The sequence below is a fragment of the Rhodotorula graminis genome (assembly GCF_001329695.1).
Source record: "Rhodotorula graminis WP1 unplaced genomic scaffold RHOBAscaffold_6, whole genome shotgun sequence".
Lineage (NCBI taxonomy): Eukaryota > Fungi > Basidiomycota > Microbotryomycetes > Sporidiobolales > Sporidiobolaceae > Rhodotorula > Rhodotorula graminis.
This window is the reverse complement of record NW_017264933.1, coordinates 733,149-749,814: the sequence shown is the minus strand read 5'-3', so window position 1 is coordinate 749,814 and position 16,666 is coordinate 733,149. Positions and strand designations below refer to the sequence as shown.

Below are 16,666 nucleotides of genomic sequence, written 5' to 3'. Positions count from 1 at the left end.
CACAGAGGGGCACATCGAGAGAACGAGGAGAGAGCTAGGAGGGAGGAGGAGGAGGGGGACCGAGCGGGTTTCAGTAGCGCGGCAGGACGTACGTCGCCGACGGCGCGAACGACTCGGGGCTCGCATAGCTGCTCGCCTTGTAGTCGAGCGGTGCCGAAGCGTACGCCGCCGCGCCGTTGTGCGCCGTCGAGAGCGCCGGCGTCGGCGGCTGCGACGTGTAGACGGGCGGGTGCGCCGCCTGGCCATAGTGCGGCAGGTGCGGGTGCGGGTACGGCGACGGGTACGAGTAGACGGTCGAGGCCGGCGAGGCGTACGACAGCGAGGGCGGCGGCGGCGGGAGCTGGAAGTCGAACTCGAACGAGGTGCCGAGGTCGACGAACGAGGGCGCGTCGATCGCGACCGAGGACGGCGGCGGCGCCGGGCCAGGTGGAGGAGGAGGGGCCGCACGAGGCTGGCGAGGGAGCGGGAGCGGTGGTGGGCGGAACGCGTGCGCGTTCGGCGGCGCCGAGGCGGCAAAGTACTCGGTCGGCGACGCGCCGTGCGTGCTCTTGTGCAGGAGCGCCTGGTCGTCGTCGCGGTCGTGCATGAACTGGAGGGGCGACGCGGCGGCGAACGTCGGGTCGAGGGCCGTGCGGAGCTGGCGGGACGGGAACGAGACGCCGGCTGCCTCGTCGGTGCGCACGCGCTTGTTGAGCCGACGCTGGTCGCGTTGGCTCGAGAGGAGCGCCTCCTTGTCGAGCAGGAACTTGAGGACACGCACGCCCTTGCGGCAGAGAGACTGTGGGTCACGAGTGAGGTCAGCTCTGCACGAGAGAGAGAGAGGGCGAGGAAAGAGGACGGACCGAGACCGACGCTTGGACCTCCATCTGCTTGCAGACGGCGCGCACCATCGAGCGAAGCTGGCTGACCTCAGAGCCGTCCGGGTGCGCAAGGATATCGACGGCGAGCACGATGGCCGCGTTGGTCGCCTGCGAGTGGGACGAGGAGGGTTTAGGAAGGTCGCCCGCTCGACGAGGAGGGAGACGATGCGCACCTTGTAGCTGAGCCCGCCCCACTTCTGTCCGTTGCACGACGGCGAGCGGTACACGGCGAGGAGCAGCTTGGCGTACTTGATCGCCTGGTTGCGGCTGTACTGGTACCGCTTGTCGGACCCGGCGAGGAGCACTGGGAGGCGAGCAAGAGTCAGACCGAGTTGCCGCGGTTGAGGGAAGAGAAAGACGCGCTGTACGCACTCCAAGGACGGTGGACGCGGAGGAACTCGCCGGCGAGAGAGATCTGGACCATGCTGCACGAGAAAAGAGGGGGGAAAGGACGAGTCAGTCGCAGCTCGTCCGACTCTCGCTCGACGAGGGAGGACGAGGAGACGCACCAGGCCCGCATCTCGGTGACGGTGACGTGTGCCGTGGGGCGAGACAGGGCGCCCGACGGGTCGAGGCGGAGCTGGTACCGCGACGGGATGGCGTCCTCGAACTCGCGCAGCTCGGCGTCAAGCGCGAGGATCTCCTCGTACTGCACCGGGTGGATACCGAACGCTCGGTCGTTCTGCAGGCGCGTCGAGGAGCTGTCAGTCGAGGGCTCGACGAGAAGAGGAAGGAGGAGGGGGACGCACCATCTTGCGGGCGAGGACGGCGAGCTTCATCTTGACGATGAGCGACGTCATGGGCGTTTCCTCGAATCGCATCTTGCGCTTCTCAAGGCCGGCCATGGCGGCCGCCTCGTCGAGGATCTCGTCGTCGGTGCAGTCGAGCGGGAGCTTGGTGTCGACGCCGTTGAGGTCGAACACGGCCCAGGTCCGGCTCAGGCTCGCCGACGACAGGATGCAGAGCATGAACAGGTTCCAGAACAGGCGACGGCGCTCCTCGGCCCTGCACGTTCGACAGCGAAGGTCAGTGTCCGACTCGCGAGGGAGGAGGGAGAGGCAGGGGGCGAGGACGCACTCGAAGAAGGTGAACTTGCCCGGCGAGCGGTCCGGGTCGCGGTGTAGGCCGAGCGAGAGGGCTATCTGGACGACGAGCGACAGGAGACCCATGCCGGCGCCGCTGCGCTCGCCCGTCGCGACAAAGACGAAAAAGGTCCCGAGAACCACGGTCGCTCGGACCGCCTCGACCGACGGGTTGTCGAGGAACCGGCCGCACGTGAGGGCGACCATGGCGCCCTCGAGCCACGAGTCGACGATCTTGTCCTTGTCGGTGCCGAAGCCGTCGCGGATGGCGCGCTTGACGGGCATCATGGCGAGGCCGGTCGCGAGGACGCCGAGGAAGGTGGCGATGAAGAACGGGTCGATGGCGCGGTCACGGTCGTCCTCGTTGTCGATCTCGAGCGCGGCGCGCAGGTCGGCCCACTGCTGCTCGAACGTGGCGAGGTGGACCGGGTGGGCGTACCAGCTGACGTACCCGGAGAAGTAGCGGTACGCCGACATGGCCTGCTTGTACGTCGGGAGGTACTTGATGGCCTCGGACAGCGGCGGCGCGTCCTTGGTGAAGGCGGCCGTGCTGAGCCCGCCCGGGCTGAGCGGCGACGGCGCGGCGTACGAGCTCGGCGCGGGCGACGACGCCGCCTCGCTCGCGGCCGACGCGCCGCTGTGCGCCGACATGGCCGGCAGGCCCGACGACATGCGCGCCGCAAAGCTCGGGAGCTGCTGCGCCGGCGAGGTGCCCGTCGACCTCGGCGTCAGGTCGGCCGGGAGCGCGAACGCGGGCTTTTGCGACACGCCAAAGTGCTGCGGCATCGTCTCGACAAACTCCTTGGCCTCGGAGAGAAACTCGAGGCCGCGAGCGTTGCCCGGCGCCCACGCGTCGAGGCCCGAGTTCTCGAGCACGACAAACTCCTTGATGGCGAGCTGGGCGAGCCCTTCTGCGAGGTCGTTGGCGCGCATGTCGATCGCGAGGGCGCTCTTGGGCGTCGGGTGCTGCATGGCCGGCGCGTCGTGCGCGCCGAACGAGCTGCCGCGCGACGGGTTGCCGCTGTTGGACCCGCTCCCGCCCGAGCCGTCGCCGCCGTGGCCATGGTGGAACGGCTGCCGCGAGGCCGGGTCAAAGCCGCGCGCCTTGGACGGGAAGTTGTCGACGGCGCTCGGCTCGGGCGAGCACGAGCCGTCGAGGCCGGCGCCAAAGTCGCCCGACGAGTCGTCGGGCCGCTGCGACGTGAGGTACCGCACGAGCGACTCGAGGCGGGCGACCTGGTCGCGCAGGTCCTGCGTGTCCGCCTCGTCGCGCGCCTTGTACAGCGGCTCGGCGCCCTCCCACGAGCAGAGGTGGCCCTCGCCGCGAGAGACGCACGGCGCGCACGGGTCGGCGCGGTTGCAGCGCAGCTTCTTCTTCCTGTGGCGGTCGAGGGGGCGAGAGCGTGAGCCTCTCGATCGAGAGAGCGACGTCGAGAGAGAGAGAGAGAGAGGGCAGGGACGCACCTGCACTGGGCGCACGAGCTGGGCTTGCGGTTGCGCGTCTTCTTGGCCTTCTTGCCCGTCGACCCGGCGTCGCCGCCCTCGTCGTCCTGCTGCTCGGCCGCCTTCTTCTGCTTCTTGCCGGCGCCGACCGTCGTCGTGGTCGAGGTCGAGGTCGAGGTCGAGCTCTTGTCGCGCGACATGGACGGGCGCATCGGGATGCTCGTGCGCGACGACGACGTTGCCGAGCGGGCGAGGTCGGAGCTGACGCCTGGCTGTGCGGCGTTGGCGCTACCGGCGGCGGCGGCGTGGGACGAGGACGAGCGGCGACGGTCGGCGTCGTCGCCGGACGAGGTCGACGAGGACGAGCCCTCGCGCGTGTGGGTCGCGTACAGGTCGTCGGCGTGCGAGTCGACCGAGATGTCGTGTGCGCCGTTGCCGTTGCCGTCGCCGCCGCCAGTCGAGAGGGCGTACAGGTCGAGGAGGGACGGGTCGGACAGGAGCGACGAGCCGCTCGACGAACCAAAGAGCTGCTGGAAGAGCTCGTGATGGTCGGCCATGGCACGCGTGGCGGGGCTGCTGAAGCTGTTGTGCAAGGGGGACCTGGCGTCAGTCGCGAAGAACGGGGCGGAGTTCCGGACGAGGGCCGGTCCTGGGCGGCGGGCGAGCGGGCGCACCTGACGAGAGGAAGGACGGGCGCGACGAGGTGGGTAGGTGACGAGGACCGGCGGCCGACCTTGTTCGAGCGAGGCCGCGGTTACGGGAGGGGCGCAGGTGCGGCCGGCGAGGGTTCCCGCTCGGAGCTGGGTGAACGAGTGGTGGACGCTCGCGAGGGCGAGCTGGTGGAGGAGCAGGCGGGCTGGCGGGGCGGCTCGTCAAAGGGAGCGGCGCCTCAGTCGAGGGTGGAGCGAGGGGAAGCCAGGGAAGCTGGCCTCGGAGGCGGGGAGAGCATGCTGGCGGGTCGCGGCCCTTGGGACGACGCACGCGAAGTCTCGGCGCGATCACTTCAAGTTCGCCTCCTCGATCGCCTTCAAGCTGCAAGCTTCCGTTACCGTACCTCCCTCTCTCTCTCCTTGAACGTGCTCCTCCTCCTTCGCACACGCCAGCTCACTCGTCGCCTGCTCTACGACCGCACGTCGACGAGCGCCCTCGCTGCGCCCATTCGCCAGGTGCGCACGCGCTCGCACTGCGTCGCCGGTCGGACCCCTTCACGTTGCTCGGACAGTCGCCCTTCCTCTCCGAGCGCTCCCTCCTCGGACTGCACACGCTCAGATCTCCAAGGGTTCCAGCCTCAAGGAGCCGCAGCGTGACCTCCCTCGTGCGGGCGCGCTTCCGACTGTCCGTCCTTGCTTCCGGAATCCGCTCCCTCGCTCGCTCGTCCTCAGCCCGCCGCGCCCCGGGCCCTTTGCACAATCTCGCGCCGCAGATGCGAGCTCTCTGTCCCCGCAAATGCCTTCCGGACGATCCTCACTCTCGTCCCTCTCAGCTGGCCCCTGGGCGACGAGGCCCGAGAGCGCAAGGCTCGCCCGCAGCAACGCCGAAGCCCGTGCGCCCGCCGAACGAGGGCCAGATTGAGCCCCGAAAAGCTTATCCTGGACCCACGAGAGAGAGAGAGAGAGCGCGCCGGCGCAGAGAGGCAGAGAGGCGGAGGAACGGCGAGTATCCGTCGCGAGCCGAGCCGGACCGGCTCGCGCTCGAGGGGAGCGCGCCTGCGGCCGGCGCGCACAGGACCTGGAGCACAGCGGCGGTCGACGAGCGCGAGCCACCGAGGCGAAAGGGGCAAGAAGCGGAAGCGAGCGAGAGAGCCCCAGACGCTCGCGCTCGCACCCTCTCGAGCTCGACGAGGAAGAGGAAGAGAGAAAAGGTACTGGATTCGGGAGACACAGATACGACAAAGCGCACGAGGGACCGCCAGCGAAGCGGCAGCACCGAGAGCGAGAGAGAGAGAGAGCGAGAGCGAGCGACGAGGTCCGAGGAACCCGCCGCCCCGTCTCGCCTCCTCACGCCCCGGCAACTGGTCGCCCGCGGTCGCCCTCGAAGAGAACCTGCCACTCCTCCACGCCGTCCGTCGCCTCGGCACCGTTCGAGTCGAGCGTTTAGGTGGCTGTGGACGAGCGTGAGCGTCAGAGTCGAAGAAGCCGTGGGCACGCCGCGGACCTGCGTTGGGCAGGACCCGCACGGCGAGCACAGAGGGGAGAGGACCACCGACGCACCGTACTTCCTCGTCCACTCCCGCGCCGTCGACTCGTACCGCGCGCGGTCCGTCTTGTACAGGTTGGCAATCTCGGGCACGAGGGGGTCGTCCGGGTTCGGGTCGGTCAGGAGCGAGCAGATCGAGAGGAGGACTGCGGGGCGGGGTAGAGAGTCAGCGAGTGCTTGGCTAGAGAGAATGGAGCAGAGAGACGAGGGCGCACCCTTCGAGATGGTGAGCGCGGGCGACCACTGCTCGCGGAGGATGTCGAGGCAGATCGAGCCGTTGGCGTTGATACTGCGGGCGCAAGCACTCGGTCAGCTATGTGCCCTGGTCACGAGAGGGGTACAAAGAGCAAGGGGACGCACTTCGGGTGGTAGATCTTGGTCGTGAAGGCGACCTTGGGCGGCTTGAACGGGTAGTCGGTCGGGAACGTGATCGTGAGGAAGAAGACGCCGCCCGAGTAGGGCGAGTCGCTCTGCAGATGGCGCGCAAACGAGGACGGGTCAGTTCTGGGTGCCGCACCGAGGCAGGCGAGAGGGGGAGACGCACCGGCCCCATGATGGTCGCCTGCCAGCTGAACAGGTTGTCGCCGGTCGGGCCCGCCGAGCACGACGACGGCGGGTCGCGGCCGAGATCGAGGAGCTCCTCTGCGGACGTGCGACCGACGTGGTCAGCGCGGTGCCGCGAGCACACCCACGGGCAGAGAGACGGCCCGCGGGACGAGGGAGGACGAGCGCGACGCACTGTTGATGCGCTTGAGGGCCATTGCGTTTCTGCGTGGGCGGGCAAGGTGTCAGTGCGTGGTGCTGGTGGGGCACAGGCGCTGCTTGAACCCTCGCCTGGCGGGGGAGGACGGGTGGTGGCGCCGGCTGGGAGGAGAGCCTCGTCGTGTCAGCACCGCAGGCCGCCTCACCACCCAGGCGGCCCCGCAGTGCGCACGCAGAGACCCGCACGGCATGTCCGAGCTCCTCTGGCTGCACCTCGCACCCGTCTGGACGCCCGAGAGGCGAGCGAGGCGGCGCACGACCCGTCCTCTCATCGCCCGCCCGCCGGTCCTCCTCCGCGCTCGGCAGTGCCAGTGCGCGCGTGTGCGCCGAGGCTGCGGCACGCCGAGAGGGGGCGAGACACGGCAGACTCACAGTTGATAGCGTTGAGAGGCGTGAGGGAGCGAGAGGGGGAGTGGACGACGAGGATGCTCGACGAGGCGCCTGGCGCTTTCGCCTTGCTGGCTTTCGCTCTGAGGAGTAGCTTGACGGGACAGCTCTCGGTACCATGCACTCGTGGACACAGCACCCCCGCCGAGGAAAATGCTCGACGTCGCCGCGCCCAACTTCCCAAGTTCAGGCCCCTCCTCCTCGCTCGCTCGCTCGCAGCCGCAGAACCAGCTCAAACCTGCTTTCCCCACCCCCTCTATCTACACGCTCGCTCCCTCGCGCTCTACTACGCCCCGCTCGCAGCGGCGGCGGCCCTGGCCCTCGTCGCGCTCTTGAGCCGGCGGATCGCCTCGTTGCTCTGCCTCGCCGCGTCGTGCAGGCCGAGCTTGGTCGCGTGCGTGCCCGACTGGACGAACCACTGCTCGGCCGAGTCGGGGTCTTTGGACATCTGCGAGGCGGGCGGGCGGGCGAGGACGGGCCGGGAGAGGAGGAGGGAAGGGGGAGGGGGGACGAGGGTCAGTTGGCTTGGTGCGGCGAGGAGAGGCGCATGACGGGCGTCGAGAAAGGATGGACGCCGTCGTCGAGAGAGAGAGAGAGGACCGGTCGGGACGCACCTCGCTCAGCTTGCCGAGGTTGTAGCTCGCGACGATCGCCGTCAACTCGCACTCCCTCTCCTCCCTCTCGGCGAGCGGCACCTCGACGGGCCCGTCGCCGCGCTTCTTGCGCTGCTTGGCCGCCTCGGAGCGGCACCCGTTCGAGACGACGAGCGCCTGGCGGGACCACCCGGCCGACGACTGGATCTGGGCCGCGCTCGGCGACGCCGACGAGACGAGGGCCGACGAGAGGTTGTTCATCTGCGTCGCACGGTGCCGAGCGAGGTGCGCGGTCAGTCGGGGTGTGCGAGAGAGAGAAAGCGCGACAGAAGGGGGACGCACGAGGGTTGCGGCGTGGCAGCGCTGCGGGATGGGCGGCAAGGGCGGTTTCGGACCCTCCTTGGGCGGCGGCGGGAACAGGATCGTGATGGCCTGCTGCAGCAACGGCTGGGCGAGTCTGTGCGCGACAAGAGTGAACCCGACAACCAGGTCAACCTCTCGTCAAGAGCGAGGGAGGACAGGGTGAGAGGACCGTGCGACGCACTCGATGCGGCCGAGGCGCGAGTACAGCTCGCCGAGGCGCTCCATGGCGGCGACGAGCTCGACCTCGCCGACCCACCCAGGCACCTCGAGGTCCTTGTCGTCCTCCTTGCGGGCCTTCTTGTCCGTCGGCGCCTCGCCCGCCGCCGCCGCCGCCGGTGCGTCCTGCGCGACGAGCTGGGCGCGCACCTTGGCCTTCTGCTCGTCCGTAAGACTGAGGCGCATGAGCTCCTGGACGGCCCACGTGTAGTACCGCTCGGCCTCGCTGTCGGCCTCGCCCGCTCGCACCGCGGCGCCGCCGCCGCCGCCGCCCTGCTTGAGCCACAGGTCGCCGAGCTTGACGGCGATGGCGGCGCCTCGGCGCACCTCGACGGGCGACGGCGGCGTGCTCGTCACCGACGACGACGACGAGGTGGCGAGCTGGTGGGCCTCGACGCGGGCCGCGACGGGCTGGAAGCCGGTGTCGTACGCCTCGATGGCGCGCTGTGTGTCGGCGACCGACTCCCACATGGCGCCCCAGCGAATGGCGATGCCCGTCAGGCGCTCTATGGCCTCGTCGGTCGTCGGGGCGAGTTCGCCCCGGGCGTACAGGTCGAGGGCGAGGTCGTACGCCGAGGCGAAGAAGGTGGACGAGCGGGCGTGCTCGCCGGCCGACTGGGCGCGGAGTGCGGCGCGGAGCTTTGAGCGGATCGGGTGCGAGGCGGTGTCGGGGTAGGCGGTGAACGACTGGTAGAACTGGAACAGGCCGTACGAGGTGGCGCCGATGCCTGAGGGTGTTGCGAAGGTGTGTGAGCTCGTGAGGGACGGAGGGACCAGAGGACGGGGTGGGGGGCGCACCGAGGAGGGCGAGACCGGCAAAGAGGTGTCCGACCTTGATGCCGCGTTGAGGCTTGCGCTCGAGGGTAGGGTAGTAGGACGCGAGGCGGCGGTTGACGGGGAGCGATGAGGGAGCGAGGCGCGGCCGGGCCAAGGGGGCGATGCGGGCAGGTGCTGGTGCCCTGAGAGCAAGCTTGGCGGTGGCTCTGGCTGCCATCTGTCGTTGTCGAGAGCGAGAGCCGGGAGATTCGAGGAGGACGAGGTCGACCTTCATCAGTTGGTGCTCGACCTCCGACCACCACGCACTCGATGCGCTCAGCTTGAGCTCGCACCTACTCGCGCAACCCCTGCAGACTCGCAGCACGCCACTCGCCATTGCTCGCGACCCCTCCCTCGTCCTCCACCTCCCTCCCCTCACCGCCCCACCTCGGCTCGTCGACGTGCAGCGTCTCCTCGCCCGACTCGTCGCCCGAGCGCACTCGTCCACCATGGCCTGGCAGTGCACCGGCGCCAACAACACCGAGCTCGTCGACAACCTCGCCCGCGCCGGCCTCCTCTCGACCCCGAGGTGCGCCCCCTCCCTCCTCCTCCTCCTCCGGCGAGTTCGAGCTCACTCTTGTGCGTCGGTCGCAGGGTCATCGACGCCTTCAAGCAGGTCGACAGGCGCTACTACGTCCCGCACCTCTCGGACGCCTACGTCGACTCGCCCGCCTACCTCACGTGCGTCCCTCGTCCTCGCTCCTCGTCGACGAGCGCCGCCCACGCATGCCGCCCTCGCTCGACTTTCAACTGAGCGCGCCATGTTCGCAGCCACGGCGCAACGATCAGTGCGCCGCACATGCACGCCAAGTGAGCCGGCCGCTCCCCTCGTTCGCCGAGGCTGTCGCCGCAGCGCGCCAGCCTCGGCGTCCTTCCAGTGAACCTGCGCTCACACCGCGTCTGTCTCTCGCAGCGCCATCGAGAACCTCGAGCCGTTCCTCCAGCCGGGCAGCAACGTCCTCGACGTCGGTGCGTCCCACCCTCTGTCCCCTCTCCTCGCCGAGCTCCCCTCACCTCTCGCACCCCTCCCAGGCTCCGGCTCTGGCTACCTCCTCGGCATCTTTCACGCCCTCGTCAGCCCCGGTGGCACCGTCCTCGGCATCGAGCACATCCCGGCGCTCGTCAAGCAAGCGCACGAGAACCTCGACGCGGACCCGGCGGTGCGGGGCGTGGTTGTGCGCGAGGGCGAGGGCGAGGAGGGGAGTGGGAGGGTGAGGTGCGTCGTGGCGGATGGGAGGGAGGGCGCACCGAGGGGGTTGGTGCCCGAGGGAGGGTGGCAGGTGCGTCGGCTGCTTTTCCTCCTCTCTCCAAGCCTTTTCCCTTCGACATCCTCAGCCGCTCTCCTCTCTCGACCTCTCTGCCCTCTCATCAATCCTGCCCCATCTCGCCCCTCCCCCTCTCCCTCACAGCCGCACTGACCCCCTCTCCCTCCCTCTCTCTCCCGTCCGTCCGCAGGCCATCCACGTCGGTGCCGCCTCGCCCTCCCTCCCCCCCTCGCTCCTCTCGCAGCTCGCCTCCCCAGGCCGCATGTTCATCCCGCTCGGGTCCTCGGGACCGGGCGAGCAGCAGGCCGTCTGGCAGGTCGACAAGGACGCGCGAGGCGACGTGACACGGACGAGGCTGTACGGCGTCAGGTACGTCCCGCTCACGAGCAGGGAGGCGCAGGACCCTGGCGGGGGAGGGGGAGGGGGAGGGGTCGAGGGCGAGGCGTGAGAGGGAGCGAGGGAGGTGCGGCAGCGGCGGCGATGGCGCTTGTGTAGCTTTTTGTGTCTGTCCTCAGCTTGCCGAGCCCTGTACTTTCAGTCTGTGCGCTGCTCTCGTGGATACAGAGAGACGATGGACGATCTAGATGCAGGAACGTCTACGACCATCTACGCAAAGCTCGAAGAAAGAGAAGTCGAGGAGGCCGACGAGAGGAAGGGGAACGTGCGCCGAGCGAGAGAGAGGGGGCCTGCCTGCACAGCGTCCCGCCCTCGGTCGGGCCACGCACAGTGGCAAGGCGTGTGGGCGCGCGCTCGGCGAGTGTCGAGCTGCGCGCGACGGCGCGCGCGGACCGGTCGATGGCGGTGAGGCGCAAGGACGGGCGCGGCGCGGCGCGGCGCCAGGCCGAGCGCTCGGCGTCGTGCGTGGCGCCAGGCTCGTGTACGACGACCGTGCACGTGCCGGGGCGAGGCGCGAGGCCCGAGCGGCCGCGAACCCGCTCACCTCGCGCTCCCTGTCTCCTCCTCCTGCGCCCCGCCCGCCCTCGCCCTCCTCGCCCTCTCCTCCGCCGCGCGTCCGACCCTGTCCCTCCTCAGCTCGACCTCGTCCTCGTGCCCGAACGCGAACGTGTCCCACACGCGCTCGGCCTCGGCCTCGTTGAGGCGGTGCGCGTCCTCGGGCGAGGTGCCGGACGACGACGAGGAAGAGGAAGAGGGGTCCCACGGCTCAAAGTAGGGCGACGACTCGAAGGCGGCGACTTCTTTGTTGAGCTGCGAGTTGAGCTCTTTGAAACCGGTGTCGCTGCGAGAGAGAGAGGGAGAGGGTGAGTCGCCGGTCCGGGGACGAGGTTGGAGGCGGAAAGCGGTGGACGCACTGGTTGCCGTGGACGTTGTGCGCGAGCTCGTGAAGGAGCACCTTGCGCACCTCGCCGTACGCCCTCGTGCCGTCGAGGCGGTCCGTGAGGAGCCGGAGCGACACCTTCTGGCCGTAGTTGGTGTTGAGCCCGAGCAGGGTCGGCTGCAGGACCGGGTGCAACTCGGTCAAGACGCCGACGGCAAACTCGTGCCGCAGCATGACGTCGCGCACGGCTGGGTCGGCCGCGAGGCGCTCGAGCATGGCGCGCCGGCGCACAAACTCGGGGACCGACGAGGGGAAGGGCTCGAGGGCGTGGAAGGTGAAGCGCGACGCGGCCGAGGTCGAGTCGGTGAGGGTGCGGATGCGCGAGGAGGGCGTTGGACGGGCGAGAGAGGCGCGCTGGGCGTGGTGGACGAAGGCGGCGTGCTTGCGGGCGCGCAGGTCCTCGTTGGCGTGGAGGGTGTCGAGCGCGCTCGACGGGGTGCCGATCAGGAGGGCCTTGACGGGTTTGACGTCGTCGCCACTCGCGGGACTAACGCTGCCGCTCGTCGTCGTCGTCGTCGTCGCCGCTGCGACCGGGTCGTGCCCGAGCAAGTCCTCGAGGGCGGCGCCGAGCTCGTTGTGCGCCGTGTCGTCGCCGAGGTCCCCTAGGGCGAGCTTCTTGCCCTTGACGACGAGCTTGAGGGATGCGGGCGAGAGGTTGAACGAGGTCGAGAGGGTGTGGCTGAGGTGAGCGAGGTCGGAGGTGGTGGGGAGGGCAAAGGGGACGGTGCGGCCGCCATGCGCGACTGCGAGGTGGATGTGCGCTTCTGCGTGGTCTGCAGCCATCTCTCGAGCAGATCGAGGTTGCGTAGAGGGGGTGGGAGGAAGGGAGAGATGAAGACGAGGCGGTGCCAATCGGTCTCTCGCTCTCACCCTCTGTGGCCCAAGGCCGGCTGCGTACCCGCTACACCATGGACCCGCTCGCTTCCATCCGCGTCTCCATCTGCTGGCCGCCAGAGCCGCACAGCGAGCCGGAGGACGTCCTCGTCATCAGTGGCAGGTCTGGCTTCTACCTCGACCTGCGCATCGACAAGGCCGCCTGCAGCCGCTCGCCCTCGCCCACGCCGCGCAAGAACCCGAGCAGAGCCGACCCGCGCATCAGCTGGGCGACCGCAGGCCGCAAAGAGCTCTTGCCTCTCGAGCCGGGCCAAGGTGAGCCCTCCCTCTCTGTCCTGCAGCCCAGTCCTCGTACGAGCCAGCTTACGCTTTTCCTCGACGACCACAGAGCACCCACGCGCGCGCTTCACCGCCCTCCTCGACTCGCGCCGCCCCTCCTCCTCCTCCTCCCCCTCTCCCGACAACGAAGACGACTCTGCCCCCGACGAGGGCTCGTTCGAGCCCCTCTCAAATGGCGATGTACTCGAAAGGGGTTTTATGCTCCGACCCGAGACGGGCCTCGTCGCCCCGTACGAGGAGGTCTGGCGCCGCCTCGCCGTCAAGCCCGACGCGCGCGTCGTCTTCCTCGAGCTCGTCGCGAGCCCGGGTGGCCGGTCCGAGCGCGCATACGTCGGGCGCGTCGGCGAGTGGGAGCTCGGCCTGGTGGACGGCGGCGAGGGCGGGTTCGGAGCCGTGCGGCGCGAGAGGAGGCGCGACGACGGGCGGTGGGAGACGACGTTCGAGGCCGGCGCGGGCGCCGAGCTGCCGTCGCTCGCCGACTTTGACGTGCCGCGCGATGGTACGACCGAGGTCGAGCTCGCCGGCAGGACGTGGCGGGTCATCGAGGCGAGCTAGCGGCGGTGTTCCGGACGCCAGGAGGCGAAGGGGTCCGCGCGTCGACGCCGTGCGTGTGCGCTTGTTCGCGCCGAGCCGGGTGATGCTCGTCTTTTGTAGCTGTGCACAGACTGTCTCTGTAACGAGCGATTCTGTCGGCGTCCTCACCAACCGGCCTCGTCCCCGTCCTCCTCGAGCTCCTCGTCGCGAACGCCGGCTGCTTCTTCGCCGAATCCCGCAGTCCTTAAGACGCGCTAGTCAGCCCGACAGATGTCGCGGTCCCCCGCTCGAAAGGAGGTGTCTCGGCTTCCCACGTGCCGAGGAACCTGGAAGCTCTCTCGAGCCAAGGTCGTCCCTGGACTCCCTCCACACCCGCTCGCTCTCGCTACAGCGTAAGCCCACGCACGAGCTCTGCTACTCTGCATGGACACTGCGGCGGGCCCTGTGCCGCCCCAGCCGGCGCACGACGACGACGAGGCGCGTGACGAGGTCGCTGCTCTTCCCCGAGCTGCGGCCGGTGACGCCGACGCTGCGGCGCGCATGGACGACGAGCGCGACGAGACGACAACGGCCGTCGACGAGGTCCTCGTGCCCTACACGTTCGGCCGCACCCCGTCGCTCAAGCTCGACGTCGACCACCGCCTCCCGCTCGCAAGTCGCACCGTCCGCCCTCGGCTCGAGCACCGCACGAGCTCGCACTCGTCCTACTCGTCGTCGATCGGCATCGCCGCACCTCCTCCACAGCAGCCGAGCGGCGTCCTCCCAGCGCCTCGCCCGTACGCCCTCCCGCCGGGCCTCGCCCACTCGCCTCAACCTCCCCCTTTCGCGTCGCCGGGCCTCGCGTCCTACTCGCCCACCGGACCATTCCGCACCGTCGCCCCTCCCTCGACCCGCCCTGTCCAGCCCTTCCCTCGCTCGGGAGTCCCCAGCATGGCCGCCCCTCGCTCGGCCCGCATCAGCTACGAGCCGCCGATCCCGCTCGACGTCCAGATCCTCCTCCTCACGACCCCGCCGCCGCCTGCACCCGCGTCCCGCACGAGCCTGAGCAGCGTCAGCAGCCGCGCGTCGACGCTCGCGAGGAGCGACGCCCAGGCGTACCGCGACGAGTTGCTCGCCGCCGAGCGGGCACGGCGCGCGAGGGAGGACAAGCGCCTCGCGGGCAAGGCGAGGCGCCTGCTCAGCGGCAGCGTCAGCTACCTGTCGGGCGGCGGGGGCGGGACGGCGGGACGCAGGGCCGAGGACCTGGCGGGCGGGACGGCGCGAGACGACGACGCGGGCGTGCCGACGAAGGCGTTCGAGTCGCTCGACTTGAACCGGTCGAGGGGGAGCAGGGACTCGAGGAGAGGGGCGGGCCGGATCGACAGCACGACCGCGGTCGAGTTTGTGCCCAAGACGTGGGACGAGTACACGGCGGCGTACGCGGCGGTGCGTCGGGCTCTTCCTCCTCTCGTCTCTCGTCTCCTCTCGCATGCAGAACTGACTCGGCTTGTCGACTCGCAGGGCCAGCTCGACCTCGAGGACCCGCCGTTCCCGCCACTCGGCGCGCTCTTGAGCATCTCTGCGACCTTCCCCTCGGCGGCGGCGCCGCACCGAGCAGGGGCCGCCAGCCTGTCGCCATACGAGGCGGCGCACTTTCCCGCCCCGCTGCACCTCTCGCCCGTCACGCCGACCCGCGAGCGCCTCCTCGCCCAGCTCGACCTCCTCGGCGAGACCTACTTGCTCCCGAGCGCGTCGGCCGTCCCGCTCCACGTGTCGACCACCACCGGCAGCCCGGTCCCGTCGCTTCCCTCGGCAGGGTCGAGCGTCACGAGCGGCCGTCGCGACTCGCTCGTCCAGTCGGTGCACGCGGCGGCGGGGCGCAGGGCGTCGAACGCGTCGACGGCGCCGTCGACGACGCACTCGGGCCCGTCGCCGGCGACCAAAGGCGGCGCCGTCTTCCCGTCGTCGTCGTACGCGCCGCCGCCGTCGTCGCCCGCCATGATGGTCAACGCGCAGCCGTACGGGCAGCACCTGTCGCACGCGCCGCCGGTCGACGCCATCTCGGCCATGACGTTGCGCAACCACCCAGCGCTCCTCACCCTCCTCCGCCGCGCCCTGTACGCCCCTCTCGGCTCGCAGGCCCTGTTCAAGCCTGTGCCGAAAGCCGCCATCATCACCCTGTTCCCGACGGCGGCGTCGTCGCACGTCACGATCCTCGCGTCGGTCGGCCTCCCGACCCGGACGACGACGCTCCCCGTCTCGCACGCCCTCGACGCGCACGTCCTCCTCGCCGGCGAGCGAGGGCTCGTCGTCCCCGACACGGAGCGCGACTGGCGCTTCCGCGGCAACGAGGTCGTGTGCAAGAGCCCGAGCAACCCGATGAGCGGCACGTTCGGCGCGTCGCCGAGCGGGCTCGGGATCCGCTTCTTTGCCGGTGCGTCCCTTGCGTTCCCTCCCTTTCGCGCTCGTCGAGCAGCGAGACTGACCCCTCGTCGATCCTGTGCCGCAGGCGTGCCCATCTTTGCGCCGTCGCTGCCCTCGCTCGCCGGGTTCGAGGAGGAGGCCGGCGGGCGCATCGCGATCGGCACCGTGTCGCTTCTCGACGACTGGCCCCGCACGAGCAAGTTCGGCTCGTCCGACCGCGCCAACCTGTGCGTCCCTGTTCTCCTTCCCCTTCTCGTCGATCGTCTCCCCTGGGCAGCACGAGCTCACTCGCCCGACGATGCCCGCAGCCGCTCGCTGGCGAGCCAGGTCACGCACGAGATCGACCGCTTCCTGCGCGAGCGTGAGCAGCACCGGTTTGCGCGCCGCACGTCCGTCTCGTCGACGGTCGCGAGCGCGTCGGCGCTCGGTGCTGGCGGCGGCGGCGGCAACAGCGCGGTGTCGCAGACGACGGCGCGCACGGCGACTCGCGAGCGGGCGAGGAAGGCGGCGTCGGGCGGGTCGGGCGTCGAGCGCGCGGGCGAGGGAGGCCACGTCAGCTGGGACGGGCGTCGCGGGTCCACGTCGGGCTCGGAGCGCGAGGGAGGGCCAGCGGCGCCGGCGCCAACTGCGCCTCTACCCACACCTCCACCATCCACCGGTGCAGGCGCGCACGCTTCCCCAGTCGCCGACACGTCCTCGTCGTCCGTGTTCGCCACGGCGTGCACCTCGCTCGCCCAGTCGCTCGACCTGTCGCTCGTCTACGTCGTCTCTCTCGACCTCGCGTCGTGCGCCCCGGCGCCCTCGATCGTTGGCCAACCGGCCCTCACCCTCGTCGCGGCGCACAACCTGCCGTCGGACTCGAACGCGTCGTTCGACCCGGCGCTGCACCTGCGCGCCCTGCGCGCGCCCGAGGGCGGCCTCCTGTACCGATCGCCGACGGCGACGGCGGCGGGCGAAGGCGCGCAGGCCACAGGCGCCGGCGGGTTCGCGAGCGGGATCTTGCTCCCAGTCGCCGAGTCGACCGAGACGGGCTACGTCCTCGCCGGGTACACGACCGAGCGCCGGCGCAAGTGGGGAGAGGCCGAGATGGGCGAGTTCGACAAGGTGCGCGACCGGCTCGCGAGCGTCGTGCCGTCGCCGTGAGGGCGAGGGCGTCGACGAGCAGGAGGAGGAGGAGCACGAGGAGGTCAGAGCGCGGGCACTTGGTCGTCACGGCTTTGCGCCCGCCGATATCCAT

At 70.2% G+C, this 16,666-nt stretch overlaps 6 protein-coding genes across 6 annotated transcripts; 3 read left to right on the top strand and 3 right to left on the bottom strand.

Annotated features, from left to right (window-relative positions):
- Window positions 1-5,233: 5,233 nt before the first annotated feature.
- RHOBADRAFT_64987 (uncharacterized protein) lies at window positions 5,234-6,347 on the bottom strand. The gene is made up of 6 exons (XM_018418620.1): window positions 6,321-6,347; window positions 6,126-6,223; window positions 5,942-6,051; window positions 5,797-5,870; window positions 5,596-5,727; window positions 5,234-5,486 (listed from the first exon to the last, which is right to left on the bottom strand). The coding sequence occupies exons 1-6, from the start codon at window positions 6,340-6,342 to the stop codon at window positions 5,479-5,481; spliced, it is 444 nt and encodes a 147-aa protein (XP_018271396.1). The 5' UTR covers window positions 6,343-6,347; the 3' UTR covers window positions 5,234-5,478.
- Window positions 6,348-7,016: 669 nt separating this feature from the next.
- Window positions 7,017-8,896, bottom strand: RHOBADRAFT_43851 (uncharacterized protein; the record flags this gene model as incomplete). The annotated part of the gene is made up of 5 exons (XM_018414304.1): window positions 7,017-7,178; window positions 7,345-7,584; window positions 7,666-7,780; window positions 7,868-8,630; window positions 8,701-8,896. 5 exons carry the CDS (start codon window positions 8,894-8,896, stop codon window positions 7,017-7,019), a joined length of 1,476 nt encoding a protein of 491 aa, XP_018271395.1.
- A 271-nt stretch (window positions 8,897-9,167) lies between these two features.
- Window positions 9,168-10,431, top strand: RHOBADRAFT_53333 (uncharacterized protein; the record flags this gene model as incomplete). Its single annotated transcript, XM_018416788.1, has 6 exons — window positions 9,168-9,247; window positions 9,313-9,399; window positions 9,490-9,528; window positions 9,632-9,687; window positions 9,751-9,893; window positions 10,174-10,431. 6 exons carry the CDS (start codon window positions 9,168-9,170, stop codon window positions 10,429-10,431), a joined length of 663 nt encoding a protein of 220 aa, XP_018271394.1.
- A 725-nt stretch (window positions 10,432-11,156) lies between these two features.
- RHOBADRAFT_7631 (uncharacterized protein) lies at window positions 11,157-11,493 on the bottom strand (the record flags this gene model as incomplete). Its single annotated transcript, XM_018419193.1, has 2 exons — window positions 11,157-11,220; window positions 11,294-11,493. Coding segments are annotated over 2 exons (264 nt in total), but the record flags the coding sequence as incomplete, so codon positions are not given.
- A 706-nt stretch (window positions 11,494-12,199) lies between these two features.
- RHOBADRAFT_53332 (uncharacterized protein) lies at window positions 12,200-13,054 on the top strand. The gene is made up of 2 exons (XM_018416787.1): window positions 12,200-12,468; window positions 12,542-13,054. The coding sequence occupies exons 1-2, from the start codon at window positions 12,228-12,230 to the stop codon at window positions 13,045-13,047; spliced, it is 747 nt and encodes a 248-aa protein (XP_018271392.1). The 5' UTR covers window positions 12,200-12,227; the 3' UTR covers window positions 13,048-13,054.
- A 395-nt stretch (window positions 13,055-13,449) lies between these two features.
- On the top strand, window positions 13,450-16,572 carry RHOBADRAFT_53331 (uncharacterized protein; the record flags this gene model as incomplete). The annotated part of the gene is made up of 4 exons (XM_018416786.1): window positions 13,450-14,451; window positions 14,527-15,439; window positions 15,515-15,656; window positions 15,738-16,572. 4 exons carry the CDS (start codon window positions 13,450-13,452, stop codon window positions 16,570-16,572), a joined length of 2,892 nt encoding a protein of 963 aa, XP_018271391.1.
- Window positions 16,573-16,666: the final 94 nt, after the last annotated feature.